The following is a 27,587-nucleotide window of genomic DNA, read 5'->3' on the forward strand; positions in this document are numbered from 1 at the left end:
CTTTACCATTATCCTGAGAGATATTTTATCAAAAAGATTTTACTATAATGACATTATTATCTTGTTTGTCATACCACAGAATAGGCAAGTTTAGTTAGTGGCATTATTTATGTTGTCGACTCTTATCAAAAATTTTACATTCAAAGTTATCAGTAATAAATTAACCATGACTATTTAAAGATTTGGCTAAGTTTAGCATAGCTCTATTCCTGTATATTGACTCTAATGCACTTGGGAAGTTTTCGATATCATCAGCAAGCCAAAGTCTGGTCCTTGACAGTCAAAGATGACATCAGAGTCAAAGCAATGCTAGTACAGACTTGGTAGGATACACTGAAGTACCTTTCAGGCTGTCTGGACTGATTCAGGATCCTCAGGACAGTGTTTACTCTTATGGTGGTTGGCTTCACAGAACTGTTCAGCGGCTGTTCACGGCACAAGAAGTCACCACACAGGGCTAAGTGAACTAAAGAGGAACATCTTACTGTGTTTACTTGGACTATTGTCGATGGCTCTTTATGTGTTTTTTATTTTTCTGAATTTATAAATAGAAGACAGTCTTTCTCTTTCTTCTCCAGGCATCTCTAATCTATTACTATCTAGTAGATTTTGCTTTTGTAAACTAAAATTAAATGTAGTAAAATTATACTTGATTCTTATTGAATTCCCAGAGTTAACAAACTTTATTGAGTGGCTTTGGCCTTTTATGACAATGTATTATTTACATACATGCATTAGGGATCTGACCTTATTTTAATCTGACCTTGTTTAACCAGAAAAATTGGTTATGCACTCAAGGATTTTCCTCAAATATTATATTGGAAAAATGTTGTTTATTTATTTATTTTTTTTTAAATGTTGCTTACTTAATCAGAGATTTCCATACACCTAGGGTGATGCAGGAAGTTTCCCAGGTGTGCTTAGATTCTGCTATTTTCTCCTTGAGAGAGTCTCTTGCTTGGATCTTCTGATTGCTGGAGCAGAAAGTTCCTGCAGAGTGCTACTGGCCCACAGTAATAGCAATTGTTTTATTCCCAAACAATAAAAAATGCTTATGCTATGATGGATGGGATTACAAGATTCCTCATACAAACTGTATAAAACCTCACCATTCCTGTAATTCCGGGCTCAGGTCTGATCCCACTGAGCCCACTGGTATGACAAGTAAGTTTCTCTTTCCACCTCTCTGAGTGTTGTCTGATTTCCCTGGGAAATTGCCACAACACTGCTTGTAGATGATAGATTGGAGAACTTCTCAGCTTCCACAACTACATGAGCCAGTTCCTTGCAATTATTCTCTCTCTCAATATATAACTGGTTTTGTTTTACTGGTGAAACTTAACTAATACAATTAAACATAAAAATAATTTGTATTAAGGACAGAGATATCTATCTTAATTTTATTTACTGATGACATCTGTAAATGGAACATCAGATCAACCATTTTTCTCCAGATTTGTTTTGATATCTTTTAGCAGAAAGGGAGATAATTGCTGGGCCAGGGAGTCTAGAGGAACAATACTGGTTTAGTCTCCAAGGTCTGTAGCTATCAAAATTCTGATGCATTTAGTTAGGTATGCAAGTCATTATATGATATATTATATTTATTTTGGATATATTTTAAACAATTTGATTCATAAGAATTTCATCTTAATGCCTATTGGTGTGAGTTCAAGCAAGGTTCTACTGTGAATAATAAATGCTGTACATGTCAACATGTAGAAGCCCTCTTAACACACTTATAGTGCACCATGAAATGCAATGAAGCCATAAAAAAATGAAAAACTGATATACATTATGTCAGTATGCTGACGTATAGCAATATAGGAAATTCTTTTTTGTGGAAAAAAAGGAATAGATAAATCTATTGAGGTAGAAAGCAAGTTAGTGGTTGCTTCAAGATAGTAAAGAATATGGAGTAAAGGTGATAGTTGAAGAGTATGTGATTTCTTTTTAAGATGACAAATTGACTATTTTGATGGTCACATATATCTACTGTATAATTTAAATGGGTGAATTTTATAGTACCTGAATAATATCTTAGAGAGGTATTAAATTTTCAAACAAATATAACCATCCTTAGCAAAATAGTCTCCTGAGCATTGTTTCTGAAAAAATAAAAGAATGAAGGAAAGAAATACCATGATAACTTAATCAAGAGATATTTAGGGACTCTATATTAATTTCAATTAGCAGATACTTTAAAATGAAAAAAATAATCAACAATAAGTAAAAGCAATACATGTTGATAAAGTGAATGTTTAGAGGAAGAGAAATTACAGACCTTAGTATCTATGTGTCTAATAACAGAACAACAAAATAACTGCAATACAACTGATAGGACTAGACAAGATCACTATGGTAGTTGAAGCCTCTCACATATCTATTTTAGTAACTGACAGATCAAAAGCAAACAGAAGAACAGAGGCTTAGTTCTCAGAAGTAACTCAACTACTCAGATTATGTAGGTTTTCAGACACCAAAACAAATTATTTCTGGATTATTGAGAACCCTCTAATTCTGTTCAGTATTTTGATCTTAATTTTCTTCCTTTTATACCTCTGAAAGTATGCTGAGATTCACATATTAATCATTTTCTCTTGATAGAAGTCTTCCTGCTGGGAATTCTTTTCTTTCCCAAAAAGAAGATCAAAGCATGCATTTAAATATTTTCATAAGAAAGTCAAAGGCTTGCAGAAATATTGTTTATCTAGACTGAAGAGTATCTTTCATTCTAAACTTAGTTCATATTGAAATCTAAATCTTCAGAAAATGAGAACCTGACATAGTAAAATGAATAACTTCACTATACTGTTGAGTGAATGAATCTTCCAATTTCATGACAATTTACTATTGATCATTAAAAGAAAAGTTACAGTTGCATTAATATTTGCCAAATCTGGGATTAGTGACTCTATTTTCTAGTATGTTAATATGAATACAAAATAGAACCATATTTTTTCTCCATAGTCAAAAGATAAGATTTTCTATGTTGTATCTAATATCTTAAAGGCAAAATAATATTGGTAATATATAAATTCAAAACTCTATATCAATATGAAATATTATCATAAATATATGTTTTACCATTTTCCTTATCTATATTTTCTGTTGCTTGAATTTCTTGAAGATTCTGTCACGAATCTGCTTGGTCTTGACACTGTAGACAATGGGATTCATGAAGGGTGGAACCAGCAAGTAAACATTGGCCATGAGCACATGGACAATAGGGGATGCATTTTGCCCATAACGACGGATCATAGAGAGCCCAATCATGGGTGTATAGAAGGTGAGCACAGCACAGATGTGGGAAATACAAGTATTGAGGGCTCTCACCCTCTCTGTTTTAGAGGCTATACTCAACACTGTGACAAGGATGAGGATATATGAGAGAAGAAGGAGCACTGAGTCCAGCCCCATAGAGAAGATAACCACCATGAGGCCATAGATACTGCTGACCCGTTGGCTGGATATGGTGGTCTTTATGAGATCCTGGTGCAAGCAGAAAGGGTAGGAGAGGATGTTGATAGCACGATATTGAAGTTTCTTTAGGAGGAAGGAAGCTGGAAAGACCAGAGCCAAAGCCCTTCCAGCAATAGCCAAACCAAACCCAATGATTACACCATTGGTTAGAATGGCCGCGTAGCGCAGGGGCTCTCGGATTGCTACAAAGCGGTCAAAGGCCATGGCCAACAGCACAGCTGACTCAATGATTGAGAAAACATGAATGAAGTACATCTGAACAAGGCAAGCATTGAAGGAGATCTCCTGGGCATGGAACCAGAAGACACTGAAGATGGTAGGCAATGTTGTAGTAGATAGGCCCAGGTCAGTGAGTGCCAGCATTGATAGAAAATAATACATTGGTTGGTGAAGGGAAGGCTCAGTTTTGATGATAAAGAGAATAGTAATGTTTCCTGCAATTGAGGTGACATAAATCAAGAAGATGGGGAGGGAAATCAAGCCATATCTGCTTTCAAGGCCAGAGAAGCCTGTCAGGAGGAAGCGAGGGTACAGGGAAGAGTTGTTGAAGACAGACATTGTACTGATGGAAGTACCTTCACTCTAGGCTAGGAGACAAATACATGGAACAATTAGGATACCAGTCAATATCACAAGAAAAAGCAATGCTGCTTTGTAAACTGCTTTCTGTTTACTGTTTATAGTTTCCCCTCTGTTCATTTTATGTAACTAGTCTTGTATTTATGATTTTACCAAGTAATATATAATTTTAAATGCACATTTATAGAGAACATGTTTATAAAAGGGAATCTGGTTGACTAAAATATAGAATAAAATGTAAAAAATGCTTCAAACACTCACAATGAAATGAGTAATGAGAGCTAAATTAAAGATTCTAAAAAACACAGAAAGAAGGTCTCCTTGGTGGGGCAAGGGTTTAAGTCTTATCACTATGAAGCTATCTATAGCTTCTGCAGCATGAGTTCAATCCTCAGCCAGGGAGGTGACTCACATGGTGCAGCAGTCTTCTTCTGTCTCACCTGCTGCTCCCTCAGCAATGTATTACATTCAGTTCTGTTCCCCACTCTGTCTCTGGTGAAAAATAAATCTTAAACACACACACACACGGAAAAAGACAACTACTTTGAACGAAGGGGGTCCAGGAAGACTCACTAGTGGTAGTTACAGCTCCACTTTATGATTAGAGGGCCACAACAACCTGGGTTTTGTATTGATCTTATATATAGTTATGTGCTCTGCCTACTATTATAAATAGAAGTAAATGTAGTAAATCAAAATATAAGGTAGGGTGGCTCTTCAGGTATTTATTGTGGCTAATCTGAATATAAATGGACAAGAACTTCTGTATGAATTTGTGTGCAAATATAAAGAACTTGGGCTTAATCTTAGATGACACAGACTCATTTCAATTAACCACAATTTAACTAGATGTACATTATTGCAGTCCCACCCACTTGAATCAGTGTTAAGAATTGTCAAAGGCAACTAAAGAAAAGACAGTAAATCATTTTAAGATGTTATTGTAGTAAAACAAAAAAAAATGGAGAAGGAAGTGAAAAGTTACAGTAGGGATGATTAAAAGAAAAATGTAAAAGTTATAAAAGAGAAAATATTAACACAGATACCAGTCAATGACAATTTGTTATAGGGGAAAATAAGCAATGATTTTGGTGTTATTTATTGACAGATACTAATAAACATTTCAGGAGGACCTGCATAAAAAGTTAGCAAATCTACAAGATGAATCAGGTTGGTAGAACAACTGAGGAATGTGGGCTGCAAGGTAATTATACATTGAGTTTCAGAGAAGGTTGCCAGAGAACTTGATCTCAGATAACTTGGAAAAGGACTTATTAGAGCAAAGGAAGAAAGAGAAAATTCTTAGAACAAGTGAGAAAACTCAAAGCAATAAGAATTAGAAAAACACAGAACCAAAAAAGCTGTAGTGTTCATGACTCTGAAACCCAATAGATGAAATGTGCTAACAAGGGTGCTTAAAGGCAAGCCCACCACAGATTGGAGAAAATGAAACATCATAGTAGGAGTAAAAGAGGTATCAACTATTTAGCAACATGATAATCACCCAATTCTAGGTTTTCTGGGCAGATATTAGACCTTTCTTTTTTACTTAGTACAATTGATGGGGTAGCATTTCCAATATTCATATGGCCCATAGTCTATCCTGCCCCACCATACAATTATACTTCACAGTTTCCTCTGACAGTCTGAAAATAATCAATTCCTTAATCCCCTTTAGGGTGACAGGAATTTTTTTCTTCTGAAACTATTTTCCTTCCTTTTTAGGAACAAACGCAATGAAGAATTACTTTATATATATCCTCAGTCTGTTATTCATAAACTACAATAAATTATAACATATATATGTACATACAATATAGAATAATAGTATATTAAGCATATTTATTTGCATATATCTCCACTATCCTAGCTTCTCCTGGTCTCATCTACCTCATTAGATAATAACTGCTCTCAATTTGACACTTGCACATAATTACTTTTTTCCTTCTTGATAATCTCCCTCGAATGTTTCAATACTTTCCAGAGTTTCCATCCTGCCTATGTATGCCAGTTCTTCCCTCTTCCATCATTCTCTTCAACTACAATATATCATCAAAAAGTCTCTGGCTTAGGATATTTATAACACATGTTGAAGTGGTTTATTAGCTATAGACATAAGTGTTCTGCTCTCAATGACTCCTACTCTAGAATTACAGACAATTTGATGACAACTGTCATTCACTACCTCTGTCACTTTAAACAGATCTAAATTTTGACTATACAAAGCTGTATTGTATTACATTATATTGTCTTACAATTGTATTACATTACATTGTAAATTGTATTACATTATATAATCTTTAAGAGAACCAAGAAATGTATCTAAAATGTTTGGCAGAGTTTCTGAGACCTAGACAATTCTTTGGACTTAAGTGAGGCAAAGTGATCAAGTTGCTGAAGTGGTCCCAGCCTTAAGCTGGGACCATCACCAGATCCAACAACAGTGATCAAAAAGCAGATATGACTGGCAGTGCCCCCATGGTCACTTGTAAAACTATTGTCTTTAGTGCTTCTCTTGAGAATTAGTTTGGCTACTCCTTGTTTGTATCATAATTTCACTAAGTGTGTATGATTTAACTGCGTGAGATAGAGGAGATATTCAAATCATCATTAACATTACTACCATAGGGGCCTCCCTGGTGGTTCCAGGAGTTAAATCTCAGCCCTAAGTTCATCAAGCTATCACCAGCCATTGCAGCACGAGTTCGATCTGGCCAGGGAGCTGACCCACATGGGAAGCAGAACTCTCCAGTCTTGTCCACTGCTCCCCTCGGCAGTGTATTTCAGTAGATCCACCTGTTCTGCCCCCCACTCTGTCTCTGGTGAATCCTTTCACACTTCACCCCTGAACCTTTGGTCTACACCCCAGCTCTTGTATGCATAAATAAATAAAATAAATATTTTTAAAAAGAAAAGAAAAAAATCACTACTACAATTAGTCATCTATACAGCTGTTACTTAATGATGTTTTGAAGGATTGGAAATCTCAGTACATGGATTTCCATCAGACATATTATGCATGCCCGGAGCATGTCTACAATTACATCTCATCCCAGAGCTCTTCTAAGCAGTCTTTGAGGGCAATGGCCTGTCTCCTTTGGGAAATAACAATTTGAACCTATGGCCTATTTTGTGCCATTTATTTCACATGAGCAATGAATGGCCTATCCTCTTGGCTTTCTCTACAATTCTCTGCATTCTTCAAATATAGTAGATACTAATCGCTTACCTACTAGTCTTTCTTCAGAAGGCCTCCTTCAGACTTACTAAAGCATTCAGATGTAGCTAACCACTCATGCTGCTACAGGTTGACTTGGATTTCCAGTGACTAGAACTAGAAATGCCCTCTAGGTGGAGAAAGCCACAGCATATGGGCATGAAAGCAAAAGAAAAGGCACAGTGGAAGCTAAGGCAGACAATTCTTCAAGGAAGCATAGAAATCCCAAGTGAGGCATCTGTTTTTCTTTTCAACCGCAGATCTAGCCAGGCTCTATCAGAGCACATCCTGTGCCTTAAGTACTCTAAATAATCTTCCCCAGTAGCTTAACCAATTCTCTGCAGATCTCTATTTCTTAATTCAACCTCCAGGGATGACGTCACTGCCAGAGAGCTGTTTCTCCTGCTGAAAGGGGATGATGGTGGTAAATTCCCACTCTGAGAGTCCAGACTTGGTGCCAGTGTGAAGTTTCTCTTGGATTATTATTTGGAGAAGCTCAAGGGGCTTAGTCAGAATGGTGTACCAAACTTGAAGACTGTGCTTTGAATAACTACAAACAGCAGTTACTACTAGCTGTTATATGCTGGAAAGCTAATCAGAAATTTTAGACTATACTTCTCTTTTGGCATTTATACAGCAACTATACCCAGCTGTTGATGAAGAGTGCTAAAAGTTTTCTGTAGAGTGTAAACTCATTCATCAAAATACTACTTATAAGAATTACAAGCAAAAATCTATGAAATTCATGCACATTGACTCCTAATATGCAATTCTTTAGCCATGCTGATAAAGTGTGAACATATTATATTAGTCCTACAAAAACTCCTACTTACACTGGCTACCAAAACTGCCTCTGAGTAATGCCAAGCTGTTTTTTAAAACAAAAATATTATAAGAAATCTCTGAAAGAAAATGGAAAGATATGTACATTTTTTTTTAAAGATTTATTATTTGTGCATACAGAACTGGGGTACAGGCCAGCGGGTCAGGGGCGGTGAGAGGCTTCACCAGAGACAGAGTGGGGAACTGACAGGCAGAAAGACGAAGCACACTGCTGAGGGGAGCAGCGGGCGGGTCAGGAGAGGTCTGCCGCGCCATGTCGTTACCTCCCGGGCAGGCGGGACTCGAACTCATGCGGAAGTGGCTTTAGCTTCCCAGTGCAGTGCTTTAACCCGCTGCGCCACTAGGGAGGGCCAGATATGTACATTTTATATCCTAATATAGAGTAATTCTTAATTTATTTGATTAACTATTAAAATAATTTTTGCCAAATCACTTTGATAAGATTTATTTATTTATTTACTTACTTACTTACTTACTTATTTATTTTTAAAGGTACAGGATTCAGTGCAGTGGGAAATAGAAAACAAAGCTACTCCTCTCAAAGTACTTCTTTAAGCAAAAACAAACCTTCACTCAAATAAACTTGTATTAATATCTATTAACAAATCTAAGCCATTTATTATACATAAACTATAATCCTATTGGATTATCTCATCACTAACAAATTTTGTCAAATAGTTTTCTTATTAAATTTAGATTATCAAAATTTATACCCTTTTTGTACATTTAATTCAAGCATCAAAGTTGTTTTATATTCAAACATCACACACAATGTAGTTCATTATATGCAATATAGTGATTAGTAAATGAAGAGGAAATCATTTGCTAATATCATTTGCTAATATCACATATAAGACAAATATGTGATAAATTTACTACTTACAGTACCTAATAAAACATATTAAATTAGAAAAAAAAGGTATTATTCTTGTTTTGAGTAATTTCCTCAACTTTTCCTATATGCCAACAATAATTTTCCTATAAATCAATAAACAAGTGGAAACTATACTATACTTTTCTTTTTGTCAGACTCAGCCCATCTGAACCTTGGAGGGATGTTCCTTCTTCCAACCCCTGTAAGGCAGTCTCTACTCCAGCCTTGACCCACCTACAACATATAGGTATATTTCTTGCTTGCTATGGAAACTTAGTGAACATCTCTAACATTTGGGGCCACAATAAATATTTATCAGTGAATCTAAACTATGATTTGAGAAGTCCCTTAGCTTCAAGTTGATTCCTTTTTGAATATTCTGCCTTAGCTTTGGGGTATTATTTACTATTCTCTCTACCCCTTTAAAAGTACATTCATTGACAAAGTTAAAAAGTATTTACACTACCTAATCCTGTTCAGATTGTTGGGTGATTTTTAATCAAGAGACAGAAATCACACAACAATCTGATCTTGATTAGAACCTAAATTATGCAATAGGCAAGTATTCCTCAAACAGAACTTAAAAAACAAACATTTAAATTTAGACTTAATTAAAACTAAGAAAAAATTTGATGATGGGAAACCCAAGGGGATTGCAACTGAGATGGAAAAATGCACAAAAATATGTAAAAATAAACTATTATAAAATTAAAAACAAATAGCAACAACAGTAAAAACAAAAAAAATGAAGAGAATTTCAGCACATCAAACATACCAATGAAAGAGTACATATGAAGTATATACAATGTTATAGTACCTATATTTACCAAAGAATCATATTCAAAGTATGTAACTAATTCCTAAAAGTAATACTATAGAAAAATAAAATATTGTCTCTTTTAGTCACTTTTCTCTATGTTCCTAAGTGCAAATTTTCTGGTTCAATGTTTATATTGAATAAATTTCATTTGTTCCTCCAGTGTAATATTAGGTATTCCTAAATCTTAAAGTCGAAACCTAAAAGTTTTTTCAAACCCAAATCACAGAGGTTAGTAAAAAAAGTTAATTATTTTAGAAATTATTATTTTATTTAATAATGCCATTTGAAATTTTAATACAAACAGAATAATAAGTAGGAAGTATTTGGTCCCCTTTATATATGAAATAGCCTATTGTCAACTAAGCCAAATGAAAGCCTGTAAGACTCTCTTCTGTCCTTTCACTTAAGACTTAGAGTTTGGGATTGGTGTGGCTAAATTACTCCCATTCTCCCACATCCATGTTGGGGTGTAACTCATGCTTAAGATTTAGAGAGTCAAAAATCATGAGTCTCTCTTCTTATATTCTTATTTGTGTTTTATCTGCCTACAAAAGAATGTCCCTGAGAATTTTATTTCATCTTCCATTTATATCAAAGTTCTTCCTGGAAGTCTCTTTCCTTAGGATGCTCTGGAAAGTAGGAAGAGAGATAAAATTTAGGTACAATATGTTTAATAAGGAATGTTGTCCAGATAAATATCTTCAAAAGAAAATAAATGGAGTTAAGACTGTGAGAAGTTCTGAAGTCAAGTTCTGAATTTTATAGCTTGGTGTCAGCTTTGGTCAATGTTTCACAGTCTGGGAGTTTAAATTGTTCAACAAAATTATTCTGAACAGTCTCTACAAAGCTTTTACACCTCAGTGGTTGATTGGATTGTGACCATGAACAAAGTACATTTCTGAAATTGAAGTGATTCCTGAAGGAGCTGAAAGTATGAGTATCTCCATTAACAGCTCTTCCAAAAGTTCTGACTCTAAGCTTAGCACTAAGGGGAATCTGGGCAATGTCCTTTCATGTGTCACAACCCATTTCAGAGTCCTTTTTTTTCTTGAGCTATGTAAGATAGTTTGGGCAAATCTTAAGTGTCTCCTGGAGAAGTGAGAATATCACTAATATACATGATCTTTCTACATTCCTTGTTTTGGCTCAAGCTACCTCCTCTTACCATAATGCCTTGCGTGGTGTGTGGTGTGCTGATAAATGCTCACCAATCAACTCAGGAGGACAGTTTTTAAAATTCTGGCATGTCATAATTGCCAGTCTCTGCTGTGTAAATACCTCCATCATGACCACTTCAAATTACCAATGTGACACCATAGAGCATGGAGTTGGAACAAGTTATATACAAGTAAGTTGAATAAGTCAATACAAGCAACATCAGCTCACTTTATCTCACTTTATCCAGCTGATGAGAACAAACTGACCCACAGATATACCTAATGTGTCAACTACTGCAATTCCTACTTCTTAAATCATCAAATAAAATTGCCTACTCTGTAATAATAATGTTATACTGTTTATCTGTTTCAATGAAACATCTGTTCACTTATTTTCACTAAAATTTTACATGTGTATTTCTAGTAATAAAATTTAATTGTTAATGCTAAGACCATACATTATAGAGCCACAATATTGAAATCAATAACTGCCCAATCTTTATTTAATATTTCACAATATGTTTTTCTGGAATAAGTAAATAAGCCATGACATTTACAGTTATAACTATTTCATAAGTGCTCATGAAGTTGGCAGAGAACATCCCATTGTGATAATTTGTTGTGGCAGTCATTACATCATGCTCACAAACTGGGTAATGTCACAAAGGAAAAAAGTGAAGGGATGTGTCCTAATGAAATATCACCAAATGAAAGTATTCATGTTTTTCATCTTAGTGAAGACAAAAGTAATGGATTATGAACAATAAGGAAACTGAAAGATCCAATATTAAAGATCCATACAGACATGTAGAAAAAGAAGAAAATATATTAATGATGAAGGCTGATAATTGTGCACAATTGCTAATCCATTCACAGAGCAAGATATGAAATCCACTGAATGAAAAATCTACACGTTTGCCTAAATGTTTAGAAGTGCACTATCAGGGCCCTTCCTGGTGGCACAGCAGGTTAAAGTGCAGCACTATGAAGCTATCCACAGCCACTGCAGCACGAGTTCAATCCTCCTCCAGGGAGCTGACCCACATGGCACAGCAGACCTGTCCTGTCTCACCCGCTGCTCCTATCAGCAGTGTATTTCAGTCAACCTGCCTGTTCTGCTCCCCACTCTGTCTCTGATGAGTCCTCTCACCCCCATACCTCTGGCCTATTTTACTCCAGTTTTTTGTATGCATAAATAAATAAATCTTTTTAAAAAATGCACTGCCAGGCTTTCTTAAGCAATCGCAGGTGTGCGTGTGGTCAGTATTTGTTGGTAAGTTGAAGGAGCTGACAGATCTACAGCAGCACTGGGAGAAAGGGCAAATCACTGTCCAGTGGATGAGATGAGGACTTAGTTCATAAACAACAGTCACGGAAGTATTTCAAAGTCTTGCCAGAAACTAAAGCTGCAAACTTACCCCAATAAATCAAGGTTATTTTCATCAACAGCATGATATTTCAGTATGAGATACAAAAAATAGGCAAATCTATTAGAGGATGAGAGGTTTCCTGAGTTTTGTATCATAAACACAGAACATATTATAGAGAACATAAACATGAAGAAATTTATATATATATAAGTACTCCTTAAGCATAGCTACTACTATTATCATCAATAATAATAATTTAACAATATTAACAAAATGTATAAGTTTAATAATTTTTTTCATACATTATCTAGTATATATGTCACGATATTAGGAATAGAAAAGGCAACATGGCCAGGAAAACCCCAAATTCGTAATGTTGATGATTACTGAAATTACCTATCTAGGAAGTGAAATAATTAGAAATTTAACACAATGATCACATTCTAGGTATTTTACTTCTCATAGAATAAATTACTTGTCTCAGCAGGAAAACTGAAGGATAGAAGTTATTTAAAGCCTTCTCCCAAATCTAAACTTACGAAGAATTCCTAGACGAATCTGCTTTGTCCTGACACTATAGACAATAGGGTTAAGCACCGGGGGAAGGAGCAGGTAAATGTCAGCCATAAGGGTGTGGACTATGGGAGATAGATGCTTCCCAAAGCGATGGACCATTGATACCCCAATAACAGGCACAAAAAAGATGAGCACCACACTGATATGGGATACGCATGTGTTGAGTGCCTTTAGCCGCTCTTCACGAGATGCAATGCCCAGCACAGCATTCAGAATCAAGACATAAGAAAGAAGAATGAAAAGTGAATCCACGCCCAGTGTGGCGACAACGACACACAGCCCATAAACACTGTTGACCCTGGCATCCGAACAGGATAATTTCAGAACATCCTGGTGTAAGCAGAAGGCATGAGAGAGAGCATTGACATGGCAGTAGTGATAGCGCCTCAGTAGCAATGGTGTAGGAAGTACCACCCCCATGCTTCTGAACAAGCAAGCCAAACCAATCTTGACTATTATACTGTTGGTGAGGATGGTGGTGTAGTGCAGTGGACGGCAGATAGCAACAAAACGGTCAAAGGCCATGGCCAACAGCACTGAGGACTCCAAAAATGTGAATGTGTGTATGAAGAAGAGCTGTGCATAGCAAGCATTTGCCTGGATTTCCCGAACATCCAACCATAACACAGCAAGCATGGTAGGAAGTGTGGACAGGGACATACCTAAGTCAGTAAGTGCCAGGATGGAAAGAAAGTAATACATGGGCTGGTGGAGTGAGGACTCTACCCAAATGACAGAGAGAATAGTAACGTTACCAAGAAATGCTACCAAGTACACAAAACAGAATGGGATTGAGAGCCAAGAATGAGCATACTCCAGTCCAGGAAATCCCTTCAGGATAAATAAGGGCTCCATAGTATTGCTGTTATTCCAGACCACCATGGTGATCAATCAGTGGGGATATTTTCTTTTACTCTTTTTAATCTTGTGACCAGAAACAGTGCAATCAGGATACAATACCTCTTTCCTCTGACTTTGCAATGGAGACACCACTTATGGTTCTCAGGGAAGAAACATTTCCTAGTAATCAGGAACACTAAACTCTGTCAGAAAATGCGGACCACATAAATCCAGCCAACTCTGACAATAATTCTGATGAGTTTGCTTAATGGTCAGTGAAAAATTGAAGCTGCAAGAGAGTAGAAAAAGAAATCTTTATTGTGTATTATAACAATGGAAATAAAAGTCAGAACAAATGTTTTATGAATTTGTATAAGCATTCCACACTAATGTGTTTGAGTTAATCATTTATTCCTTCTAGGCTAAATTTTCAACCACAACAACAGATTATGGATTATATTGACCCAATAAGTCAATATAAATGTCCTCTCAGACTTATTTTTTAACACTTTATAATATCTAACAATTGAAAAATATTTGAGTAACAAATACACCATTATATGTAAAAAGAAAAAAAGTCCATACTCCAGTACACTATACACACAAATATATTTTAGCTGTTTGTATAACAAGTTTCTTAATCTAATATCATAGTAGAATAAATATATATCAATATATGGTCATAATGTAACTATTGTTTAACAACTTAATTTTTTTTTAATTAATGATATGCCACAACAGCTAAATTCTATGGGATTTTCTGTCCCTTTAGTTTTTTAGTTTCTTACTTTAGCCCTGACCTCATTGACCTTGGGAAAATGTTTCATTTATCTCAGTACTTAGAGTCTAGATCTCCAGAACTCAGGGACTTCAAATGTCTCCACTGTAGTGTCTCAGCATCTCCTGTATCTGTCCCTATAGACCATAATCTCTTCTCTCAAAAAAGTCTAACATATAATGTCAGCGCTGGCCTGAAGTGAAGATCTTTTCACACATAACGTCAAAGATTTATTACAGGCTTCTTCTATCCAGCTGTTATTGTCTCTATTTTTGTCCATAGAAACAGTTGGTATCGTGTTGGTTATTTGTTTTCCAAATTTCCCACTTCAGGCTGATTCTTATCTCATTTCATTATGTAAATACTGTTCTCAGACGAGGCAACCTACATTTCCAAAGAGGATTTTGACTTAGAATCTGTATATTAGCAACAGAAAGCAGTCCCATTCTCTCTATGAAGTAAAGGTTTCTCCCTTTTCCCCTATTTTCCAGTCCCACACACACACACAAACACACACATCATTCTTCATTTCTGTACAATGTGTGTTTTCTCCTCTCAAGTATAGACCCTGTGAAATTCCCACCATCAATTTACCCATGTCCATCTAGCAATTCCACTCCTAACTGGAGATTCTACAGGTGTCCTTGTCTTAGACAAGGCTGTCAGCTACAGAATTCCTGCTCACCACTTTTCTTTTTATCTCCAAGAAGATTTTTTTCTTTTTATTCTTTAAATTTTTTTGTAAGTTTCTATTTGAATTTTTCTTCTTCCTCATTTAGAAACTTCGTTCTAATTTCCATTCAGTAGCTCAGATTGTCAAAACACTATGGATAGTAATACTCAAGTATATAGAACACACACACAAACATACACATATACATACATACAAAGATCAGTATGGCCACAAATAAAAACAATTTATTTTACCCTATGCAAAGATATTATTTTATGTTTTTTCCTTTGATTCTTCCAACCTTGTTATAAATCACATTGTCTTCAATTATTAAAAAGTTGATATATAAGCACATAAAGTGGATCACTATTCTTTAGTAATGCCTTTCCCCTTGTTTTGAATACTCTAAGTACAGATGATAATATTTAGAAAACTCTTATTGCAATCCTGTCCATAGATTTAAAGCCAGTAGATGCAGCAATATTCTTGTATATGCTCTCTTTTCTTCTCTCACTGATCCAACAGTTATGTCTTTCACTTTTTCTAAGGTCTGTAATAGTCCATTCTATTAATTTTCTTCTGACTATGTCTATGTAATTAACAATGATCCTTGGGGCTTCTTTGTTATTTAAAAACAAGTTAATTATACTCATATGAGAAATAAAGAGTAGATAGAGATTATGACTAGTGATGATATTTTTGCAAAGGGCAAAGGTTTGAATTGACTCTCATCACACATCCTTCTGTTTCATTCATCTAAGGCAGAACTGCTGAAAATAAAATTAGACAAGTTTACTAGTCTCTGCAGCACCTTACCTTCAGTCCTCAAAAACTACCTTCTGCTGACCAACCTGTCTTAAAATGAATGAAACGGGTTAGAGTAGGACATTACAATGTCATAAATTTCAGAAGTTTGTAAACAAGGCAGCATCTATATCACCCAGCTGCAGAAACTGAACATTCTAATGATGTTACTTTGTTAAGCTATAGCATCTTAACACAAATTTAACACAACCTATGCTAAAATCTACCTGTTATTCATTTGTAATTTAAAAAGTAACACACCTGAAATTTACTAAGCAGTGAGGTCGGTTTGAATGTTAGGTATGCAACCAGTCGCAGAGATGCCGTTTCATTTTGTCTTTTCTGCCTAAACTTTCCTCCATTGTAAGTCACATTGTCTTTCTGCTTTCTCTGTCTCAGTGTCATTTAATTTGCTTTCTAAACATCTTTATCTTTCCTATTCAATTTCTTTCTTTCTATTTTGCCTTCCCTAAATGTATCTCTAAAACTTATGCTTCCATTTTTTTCTAGTCCTTTTTATTGTCCTTATTCTTTCTTCTGATTTCTCTTTCTATTTCTGTGCTTTCATACTTCCTTTCTTTGGTTTATACCTCACCTGAAAGAGTTCCCGTCGCTAATCTAAAAGTAAACTTGTATTGATTACAGATGCTACAATTTTGATTCTTACACTTCAAGTCTTATAAACCTTTGCTTCTCTGAGTAGTGAGACTTGAATGCTTTCACCACCCCATCATGCTCCTCGTCTCTCCTGGGCCTGAAAATTAGGTACTGGAGTCAGAGTCTGTTGGATCTCCAGAGATGAAATTAATATAAACACTTTATAATTACAGTTGTGCCAAAAGCATATGATTACAGATACTAGAATTATAGAAATGTGTCTCTGTTTCTCCCTCCCACTCCTAGGTCTTTCTGTCAACGTAATAATTTTCTCCGATGAGCTCATGAGAGTGAATTTGTGAGCACTACCCAAATCCAAAGGAGACTTGAAATTTCAGCTTTCTTAAAGGCAGCATCTAGAACCATGGTTACTAAGTAGAGCGATAAGTTACATCACAGTTATAGGTGCTTAATATTTCTCATTAGTCCTATGTTTAATAATCATTTATTAAGCAACAACAGAATTCAAGACTCCATATTAAGCACTATAAAGAAAAGTCATTATCTGGTTCACCATAATTCTGCAGTACTTAGGATGGAGCCTAACTTCCCTACATATTCTTTTTATATCTTGATTATATCTTGGCTTATATCTTGTACATCTATCTTTTTGCATTTATTTATAACTTTCAGAAGCAGCTTATTAATTTCTATCAAGACACGTGCAATACTGTGAGATTTTATTGCTATTATGCACTGATTAGAGAGGTTCAGTTTACTCTTATCATTTAACACTGTACCATTAAAGTTATTCTAATTATTTAACGAATGTCAATCTCCAGACATCTCAGAGCTAATAAGTGGATACATTACCATCTTTACAACTGTTCTTTAGAGCTGCAATTTTCAATGTAGCATAAATAACAGTACTCAGCTTTATCCATGTGATACAAAACACAAATTGCCTACTCCCAATCTTATTTTTTCCTTACCATTTGGGGAATTCGAAAGTTCCATGGACATCTCTGTAAGAGTTCTCCATTCTACTATTCTCTTTTCTTCCATCCCTATCTTAGAGATTGAACATACCAAAGGTTAAGACGTGTAAAATGGTAAGGACACAGTTTAATTGTTAGAAACCATCTTTATTTTGGACGAGAAGTCTTCCAAACTTTGACCCAACTGCCCTAAATAGTTTCTATCATTTAGGGATTAGTTCAAGCAGCTTTCAAACAGCTTTGGTGTTTTCAGTTCTTTGATCCTCTGCTGAAGTCACTGAAAGGTCAAGTTGAATGTGTTTTCCTAGCAAGTATAGGGGCATTTCAGGTGAACATCTTTCTCCATATGGAGAGAAAAGAGAACAGTAAACTCCAGTGCAATTTCCTACCCAAATTCCCTCCCTTCAGCAGATACAGACCATAGTCTCTGTATTTTTTTTTTATGTCACCAAGCACTAAGGTGAAAGGTACTAGAGTTTGACAGCATCTATTATATAATTTTGCAGTCAACTTGTCTATTTTCTCAATAATTTCCATGAGAATTTGACTAAAAATCATATGAATCTTATATTTTGGGGGAGAATTTTCACTTTTGACATATAGATAATTTTCAATAAATAAAAAAGTATATATTTTAAATTTTATTGAAATTTTCTTCCATATTTTCATGTTTTCAATTTAGAATAATGGAAATGTTTTACAATATATTTTTCTGTTTTCATACCTGCAAAAATGTTATTTATATATATTGTTACTCCATCATTTGGTGCATAAATATTGGTGAATGTAATGTCTTAAGAGAGTAAATATTCACTATTGTTAACACAAAAATGTGATAATTATGTGATATGATGGAGATATTAGTAAAAACTACAGTGGTAATCATTTTGCAATTTTAAGTGCATCAAATAAACACATTGCATGCTCTGAAGTTACATATGTTGTGTCAATTATATCTCAATAAAGATGGAAAAATAAATAAAAATAATAAAGTTGAAAAAATAATGGTTTTTTATGGAGATTTTGAATAGTTATTTTAAATAAACATAATTTAGTTTCTGCTAATGGAGCAACACTGAATTTCTATGTCTTCCCTTTTTACACTGCCAGAAACTTGAAATTCAAAGTTGTAAAATTAATTTGAATGAACAATTATTTAAACTAAACAAGCAATCATGAATTATTGTAAAATCTACTTTCAGTAAGTTTATGGTGACTTATCACCTTCAAAAACAATATTCTTAAGAGAATTCAGTGAGTTTTTGAAGTGGATGCCACTGTTGTCATGGAGTATTCTATTGATTTGGCCACCACCACAGTGATGGCACAGATTGACTAACAATGGGTTCAAGTTACAGCTCATTATCAACTTCTGAAAAGCAGAATCAAAGTGTGTACTCCAAACTTTTAGGATCTTGCAGTCAATGGGTTTATTAAAAATTAGATTATCCAGGGCAATGGGTTAAAGCACATCACTGCAAGCTAGACTTAGCAGCCTCAGTGTGAGTTTGATCCCCAGCCCCAGAGGTGACCCACATGGTGCAGCAGACCTCTTCTCTCTTATCCACTGCTCCCCTCAGTAGTGTACTTCATCAATCAACCTGTTCTACTTCCTGCTCATCTCTGGTGAATCCTCTATCCACCCTTGCACCTCTGGCCTGTACCCTAGTTCTGGATGCATGAATAAATATATCTTTTTAAAAAATTAGATTATCCATGAAATAAAATCACATCATTATAATAAATAATGACACTAAATTTCATTGGTTTTCATTTTCTTTATATTTTTGATTCAGTTACTCAAACTATTTCCTATTGACCTTTGGCTGTGGGGGACCTTGACCAGCAAGGCTGGGGAGTCGGGGCCCCAGGTCCAGCGAGCAAAAGAATCAGTCACACGCGTGTAGCAGAACAAAGAGAGAGCTCTTTATTATGTTTTTATCTAGTTTATATATAATACAAGAGGTCGGGGATGCAGAAGTCAGGAAGGGAGAAGGCCAATGGACAATAGACATGCAGCAATGTTTTGGTAGCAGTTGGTCTCGTGAGGGGCGAAAGTTGGAGAGAAAAGAAAGAGAAAAAGGAAAAGGTGGGGGCAGGGAGTTCTTCCCACATGCCTTTTGCAACCCGGATGTTTTTCTCTATCCGGACTCCATTTCACCTTTTTATGGCTGCTGACAGATGCCAGATGCCGGCCTCGGTCCCCAACATTTGGCTACTGGCAGTCCAGTAGTACCATTTATTTCCCAGACTTTAGCACATAGTTGTTGCTTTATACATACATACATATACATACATACATATATATATATAAAGAGGGTAACACTGTCAAATGCCTCTCACAGCACCAATTGGACCTGGAATGAGTTAGCTGTTTGCATTTCAGAGGATTGCAATTTATCAAAGATAATCCTATCTTCATCTTTGTAACTTCAGTTACACTGCATTGGAAATGGTCAAGTTAAGAGAGATGGGGTTCCACTTCTCATCTTTCAGAATGAGAAAGTATTAAACTGGGAATTGTTTTCACTGTACATGTATCTCACAGGACATTAGATGAAACCATAGCATTAAATTCAAGTACACAGTGAAGATCTATCAACCCATCCAGCTCCTCTTGCCATAATTATTATGATACTATGAAAGAAAATGAAAAACATGGGCCCATTTTTGCCAACTACAGTTGTTGTATTGAAAATTTTAATAATAATGGGTTTATTGAAAATCCAATAAGTATCAGCTGTGGGCCTGCTACTCCTAAGTGACCTGTTTGGCCACCATTTTCATTTTATGAATGCAGTTCTGCATTCCAATACAAGATCAGAACTGCCCAGTCAATTAGTCATAGGGACTAAACCTCACAAGGTGCCTTTTCAAATCAATCAAGAGCAGACAGCTTGATCACCCTGGGAAGGGTCTTCACCATGAGGTATGACCAGGAAAACCTAATGGGGCTCAGGACTGATGTATAAACTTTCTCCCTACTTATGCATCACAAGGTATGACTGGGAACACCTGGGGGCTGAGGACTAACGTATAACAATGGGACCCAGAAGCTGATCTGTGGATCCACCTTGTTGATCAGATTGAAACCAGGCTGGGGATCCAGGACTTGATCTTAATTACCATACTGAGTCATCAAGCAGATGAAAAGTGCCTGGACGGCAGACTCTCAACCACTGGTACTATAGATGACAGAGCACATTTTCTAGATTCACTATCCCTTTTCTTGTTGCCCTCTTTCCCCTCACAACTGATGTTGTATGAATATTCTATCAATACAAACGCCAGGATCTTGCTCTTCACCAGCATCCTGCATCCTGCAGCTTGCTCCCCAAGTTCGTTTTGTTCGTGCAGTATTGCCAATGCAATAAATCAGCTATTCTGTTCAGGTGTTTACTCCATTTGTTTAGATCCATTATGGGAGATATCTTGATGCAGATGTTGGTAGTTACAAGGGTTAGTGAACTATTCAAAAGTATTACACAGACATTGGAGTGCAAGTTTCTGAATTATGACCCATAGCAGTTTGTAGTGGGGAGAAAACACAAATAGTGAATATTAAAGTACCGATGATATAAGAGTGAAGTCAAAGAGAAATTTTTCTTCCTAAACTCAAGCCAAAATACACTAACAGTTGACTTTAAAACATATAAGAATGCATGATTGGGCCCTCCCTGGTGGCGCAGTGGGTTAAAGCACAGCGCTGAGAATCTAAAGCCGCTTCCGCATGAGTTGGATTCCTGCCTGCCCTAGAGGTGACCACATGGCGCGGCAGACCTCTCCTGACCCGCCCGCTGCTCCCCTCAGCAGTGTACTTCGTGGATCTGCCTGTTCTGTTCCCCACTTTGTCTCTGGTGAAGCCTCTCACCACCCCTGAGCCTCTGGCCTGTACCCCAGTTCTGTATGCACAAATAAATAAATCTTAAAAAAAAAAAAAAGAATGCATGATTGTACCAGTGTGAGTGTTTAAAAAAAAAAAAAAAAGGAGAGAGGGGAAACACCCTTTTTAAGATATAAAGAAAAACTATAAGAGATTAAGTAATTTAGTTACATAGCCAAATGTAAGTATCAGAGATATTGTTAGAACCAATTGACCTGTCACCTGAATCTGACTAGATTCAGGTTTCTCTCCTGTTAGATTACTCTCTAGGTCTAGCTAGATCTTATTTACCCAAATTCAAGAAATGAATCCATAAGTAGAAACAACTCTACATGAAGCCTACTTACAGGATCAATTTCCCCCTTTACACTTGTTTTTCCCCTCAATGCTCAGGGATTGTTATTCCACAGTCCAGTCCAACATGTCCTTCACCCTTAGCCAAGAGTCTTGAGAACTCCTTGGGGAATGCTGGATTTCAATGGAGATCTCTAGAGAGAAGCTTCTGGTCTCTTCAAAAGACCTTGTGTTTCAGGCAAGGAATATTCTTGTAGCTGAGCTACCATCCTTCCTGATTTTACACAGAAAATATGTCTTCAAAGACTTTTTCATTCTAGCCACTTTTTCTCAGGTATGTATTGCAAAAGAATACAGGGACTTACCAGAGACAGAGAGCTAACTGGGCCACAGCATTTCTCAAGCTTAGCTATTTGCTAAGTCCCCTGTGAAATTATTTGAGAAAGATTGAGTGGCTGATACAGTAGAGATAGATGCTCTATTCTAGTCATAGCTTTGTCACTATGTGTGATTTTGCAAGTCATCTCAGTCATTCAGCAAAAACCATTCTGGAGCTCATTTCTTTTCTCATAATTTAGAGATTCATTTCCTCATCTCTCAAATTGAAATTATAGTTTTTAACCTCCTTACCTTAAAATTGTATTGTAATAAATATTAAAGTGGGTTTGACAGTGCATCATAACAAATTTATATGACCAGAGAGTGACGTATTGCTCTTGAAAATAATGTTGCAGAGTGTCACCAAACCATACTGACCATCATAAACACCTTTGTGGACAACTACTTGGGGATAAAAAAAGCAGTCAGGCTGTCGTTGAAATCATTGTTCAGTCCATCTCTCTTTCATTTCTACCATATACCATAAGAGTTCAGTTGACATTTCTCTGAGCTTTTCATCTGAATATAAGTGCCTCTGAGAACAAAATGTAGAGTGAGTACAGGAAACATTATTCTGTTTTTGCATCTCAAGTCTCTCTTTACCCATTTATCCATGCATTCATTCAACAAATTTGTGTTAGTTTCCTAATCTGTTCCAGCATTGAAATGTTTTGTGATATAGTGATTTCATCTATCCAGTGCTAGTCATAACTTATTTTTATTTATTTATTTATTTTTGCCTACCACACACTTGCCTGTTTCCTCTGCCCAAAGTACAATATGCAAGGAATTTATTTGAAAGGGTTGATAACTTACATAGTATAGATGTAACTTCTTACTAAGCTGGCAATATGGTCCTTCTCTTCTCTGGCTGAAGATACAAGAGTGAAATATATGACCACTAAATGCTTCCTCTGTTTCACAAATGCTGAAGTGGAGCAGAGTGAGATGGATGAAAACCGACTTCACCAGTGAGTCTATTGTTCAAAAAGTAATACATGTTTACACTCTTATTTGCTTCTTCACTTAACTAATAAGAACTTTTTCCTTTTTATTATTCTTCATTTGAAGATTATGTTATCACTTTACCTCTCACAGTTCTCAGTCTCAGAGGGAGATAGTTTTGTTGCCTATGGTCCCCACAGTCTGCCATCCAAATTCTAATACATTCACTTTTTTTCTTCACAGTCCATCTTATCTCTATATCTTTGCTTCTCCCTTGAATTTTCTTCTTTTTTTCTGAATGTCCCCATTTAGCTTTACCTTGTTTTTCACTTAGTCTCATAAAACCAGACAAGCTATATTAAGTATTGCATTATTTTATTTTTACTTTTTGTGAAGTGTGAATGACAAACCTGGAATGAACTTTTCTTCTGTCTTTATCCTCCCTCAGAGCTTCAAAGAGAAAAAGAAAAAACTTGAAATGATACCTTCAAATTCTCATTTGTCCTCCTTAGGCTCTCTTAGTTTTTTGTTTGCTTGTTTGTTTATTCCTCCCTCTCCACTGGTAATTATAGCCCCTGTTTTCTGGAAAATCAGTGTTGGCTTCACTATCATGAGTACAATACCATTTTTCAAACACTTTCTCTTTTTCTTTTTTTTTTTGTGTAAACAATGATAATGTAACATTGGTGACATTATGCACTACTATTTTCACCTTCCTTGTCTCCATTCCTTGTCTTTCTTCTATCTTTAATGTTATATTCTACTACTTAAAATAGTTTTCAGTGGTCTGACTGCAAATGCCATGGTAAGTCCCTGTCTTCCCTTTTCATGCTCTAAGTGCTGACATTGTTCTTCATGTTCATGGAAGATAGTCTGCAGTGCAAGCCCTCACTCAGACCAAAGATCACTACATATAAAACCTAGTAGACAACTGTCTCCAAGAACCCCATTAGAGGTGACATTCAGCACATCCCAAGCAGAGCTCAGTTCTTCCAACATATTTCCCAACTATTATTGCATATATTGGCTAATCTAATGATACACTTATAATGGGAATGGCTAGCGACAGAACTACCAAGATAGAAAAAAAATCAGTTTGGTTTTTAATTGATTTACTTATTTATTTTCAGATGATCTGGCTTTTGTAAAAATAATAGTCTCAAGAGGAGATATGAAGGCAGAGAACAGAGTAGCCTCTGTGAATTCAAGCCCTACTTGGTTTAAAAACCTTACCCAGGTCACTTCATTTTTTTTGTGTCACTGTTGCCTTACCTGCAATGTGTTCCTTAGAATAGAATTTCTCTCCTAGAACTGTGTAAGAGTTAAATGACATAACTATACATTAAACACTTAGAAAGGTGATAGGAACAAAACACTCAATAATTATTAATTATGTTAAGTTTGTCACTCACATGGTAAAAAGCATATAATCACTGCATTAGTAAACATAGAACACCTGATAGCACGCTTTGTAATAAGTGTATTTGGATGAAAATTGCAAAGGCAGCAATAAAACAGAACTCAGCTCATGTTAGACAAGGACAGAATGAGGCATAGCTCACCCTAAGAGCCCTAAACTTTATAAACTAAAGATTAGAGACTTTTCTGACACATTTTCAGTTTCCTGTTATTTCCACTTTATTTTTTTTTAAGTTATTTATTTATGCATAAAGAATTGGGGTACAAGGTGCAGGGACGGTGAGAGGATTCACCAGAAACAGAATGGGAGCAGAAGAGGCTGACTGACAAGTACACTGCTGAGGGGAGCAGCAGGAGGTCTGATGCACCATGTGGGTGACCTCCAGAGCAGGGATAGAACCCACAATGAAGCAGCCACAGGCAGCTTTGAGGTGCTGTGTTTGAAACCACTGCACCTCCAGGGAGGGCCCTATTTCCTCTTTATATCTGATGCATCATCCTATCTCTTAACCTTCATGTTGTTGGAAACACACATCCCTCCTGCTGACTCTCAGAATTAAGCTCCACAGCACACTTTCCCCATAAATATGATACAGTTTTAAATGTTTGTGTGATTGAGTTGGAGATTGATTTTTTGAGAGGAACAAATGAAAGGGGTATCATCTGAAGTGATCTCAGTAAACCTCTAAGAGTCCAACAATAGAGGAAATATCACCCAGTGATATGATGTCCATGGCCTATAAAAATCCCTATAAAAATTCCTTTTCTAGATCCTTCAAGAGAGGCTAAAAGACCAGGTACCTCTATTCTCTCCTATTTTTTCTGCAGATCCTTCCTGACTCATGGCCCCCCAGGGCACCGAAATGAGTGAGAACTTAGCTTGTCACTCTCTGGGAATCCCATTCTATATTGCAGATTGCTGAATCCAAGATTTCAAAGCCATGACCATCTTTTACAATAGCAGCCTGGATAAAGCCACTTTCTTCCTGAGCGGCTTTCCGGGTCTAGAAGCTCTTCACGGCTGGATCTCTATTCCCTTCTGCTCCATCTACTTGACAGTCATTGTAGGAAATGTCACCATCCTCCATGTCATCAGAACCGATGCCACCCTCCATGAACCCATGTACTATTTCTTGGCCATGTTGGCACTCACAGACTTGGGTCTTTGCCTTTCAACACTGCCCACAGTATTGGGTATCTTCTGGTTTGATGCCAGAGAGATAGGCATCTCTGCCTGCTTCACGCAGCTTTTCTTCATCCACACTCTGTCTCTTGTGGAGTCTTCCGTCCTCTTGTCCATGTCCATTGACCGCTACGTGGCCATCTGCAACCCACTGCGGTACTCCACAGTCTTAACGCCTGCACGTATTATCAAGATGGGCCTGGGATCTGTTCTTAGAAGCGCCCTGCTCATCTTCCCACTGCCCTTTCTTCTTAAGCGCTTTCAGTACTGCCGTACGCATGTGCTGGCCCACGCCTATTGTCTGCACCTGGAAATCATGAAACTGGCCTGCTCTAGCATCATTGTCAATCACATCTACGGACTCTTTGTTGTGGCCTGCACCGTCGGTGTGGACTCGCTGCTCATCTTCCTCTCCTATGCTCTCATCCTCCGCACTGTGTTAAGCATTGCGTCCCGCCAGGAGAGACTTCGGGCCCTCAACACCTGTGTTTCCCACATCTGTGCTGTGCTCCTCTTCTACATCCCCATGATTGGCCTGTCTCTCGTGCACCGCTTTGGCGAACACCTGCCTCGCATTGTACACCTCCTCATGTCTTATGTTTATCTTCTGGTGCCACCGCTCATGAACCCTATTGTCTACAGTATCAAGACCAAGCAAATTCGCCAACGCATCATTAAGAAGTTTGAGTTTATGAGATCATTTCGGTAATTTCTTTTTATTTTCTTGTTGCTCAAGGAGTTTTAGAGAAGCTAACCAAATGGACAATTAGACAACCAAAACAATATCCACAAGATAGTGATGCTAAGGGTAGTCACTTACTATCTGAGAAGGTAGTCAAGAGGCTTCCTGTAGTTATTCTGTATGTTTCAGGAAAGGGTGGGAGAAAGTTATCCATATTTTGATTTCCTAACATGTTTCTCTTATATCTGTCCAGCCATATCAAATAACACAAACACACAGATGATTACATCAAAAATTGAAAAAAATGTAATAGGGATGAATATCAATGAATAACAGATGAATAAACCAGTGAATAAATTAATGAATACAGTTTAATCGTTCTAATTAAGATTGTTACTTGGACAGAAGAAATTTTTCTCTTAATTTTGTGTGGTTCTCTTTGTTCTTACCTCTTTCCTACAATATTAAATAAGCAATTGCTATAAAACTGAAGAAAATAAAAGTCAGTGCTACAAACTAAATGTCTTATCTATCCCCCCTCGCCAGTTCATATGCTGAAGCCTAATTCCAGTGTAATGGGATGATGGTATTTGGAGGCAAAGCCTTTGGAAGATAACTAGTCGTAAGGGTGAAACTCTTATGAATGGGATTAGTGGCCTAATAAGAAGAGACAAGAGCGCTCTCTCTCTCTCTCTCTCTCTCTCTCTCTCTCTCTCTCTCTCTCTCTCTCCACCATGTTGGACAGAGAAAAGACTACTGACTGCAAAACAGAGAGGGAGCTCTCACCAGAAATAGAACCATTTAGCATTTCAGTCTTAGTCTTCCCCAGCCTCCAGAACTGTTTGAAATAAAGATTTATCCTTTAAACTGCACAGTCTGTGGTGCTCTGTTGTAACAGCCTGAATGGACCAAGAAAATTCAAGTTCTAGGACTATAAAAGAAACAAGAATCTCATAGTAATAAATACCCAGAAATGGTGAGAAAAACCAGAGACAGAGTGATTAAGGTGCTCACAATTTGGCAAGGAATGTGTTCTGAAGGAGGAGCTAATAGTGTTCCTGATAGTAATGACAATATAATGACATTTCCCCCCCCTGGCCATTTTCTCATTCCTTCTCAAATACTCATTTGTTCATTATAGTGCTCTAGTGGAGAAAATATTTCCTTCTGCTGACTCAAAGCTCTTATGTTTTC

The 27,587-nt window shown here is 36.5% G+C and overlaps 3 protein-coding genes across 3 annotated transcripts; 1 reads left to right on the forward strand and 2 right to left on the reverse strand.

Annotated features, from left to right (window-relative positions):
• Positions 1 to 3,099: 3,099 nt before the first annotated feature.
• Positions 3,100 to 4,041, reverse strand: LOC101631741 (olfactory receptor 51G2-like). The gene has a single exon (XM_004683140.1). The coding sequence runs from the start codon at positions 4,039 to 4,041 to the stop codon at positions 3,100 to 3,102; it is 942 nt and encodes a 313-aa protein (XP_004683197.1).
• Positions 4,042 to 12,853: 8,812 nt separating this feature from the next.
• On the reverse strand, positions 12,854 to 13,801 carry LOC101631965 (olfactory receptor 51L1). The gene has a single exon (XM_004683141.1). It carries the CDS (start codon positions 13,799 to 13,801, stop codon positions 12,854 to 12,856), a length of 948 nt encoding a protein of 315 aa, XP_004683198.1.
• Positions 13,802 to 25,469: 11,668 nt separating this feature from the next.
• On the forward strand, positions 25,470 to 26,420 carry LOC101626947 (olfactory receptor 51G1). The gene has a single exon (XM_004683669.1). The coding sequence runs from the start codon at positions 25,470 to 25,472 to the stop codon at positions 26,418 to 26,420; it is 951 nt and encodes a 316-aa protein (XP_004683726.1).
• The last annotated feature ends 1,167 nt before the right edge of the window (positions 26,421 to 27,587 follow it).

The sequence above is a fragment of the Condylura cristata genome, unplaced genomic scaffold, assembly GCF_000260355.1.
Source record: "Condylura cristata isolate star-nosed mole 26May11 unplaced genomic scaffold, ConCri1.0 scaffold00015, whole genome shotgun sequence".
NCBI lineage: Eukaryota > Metazoa > Chordata > Mammalia > Eulipotyphla > Talpidae > Condylura > Condylura cristata.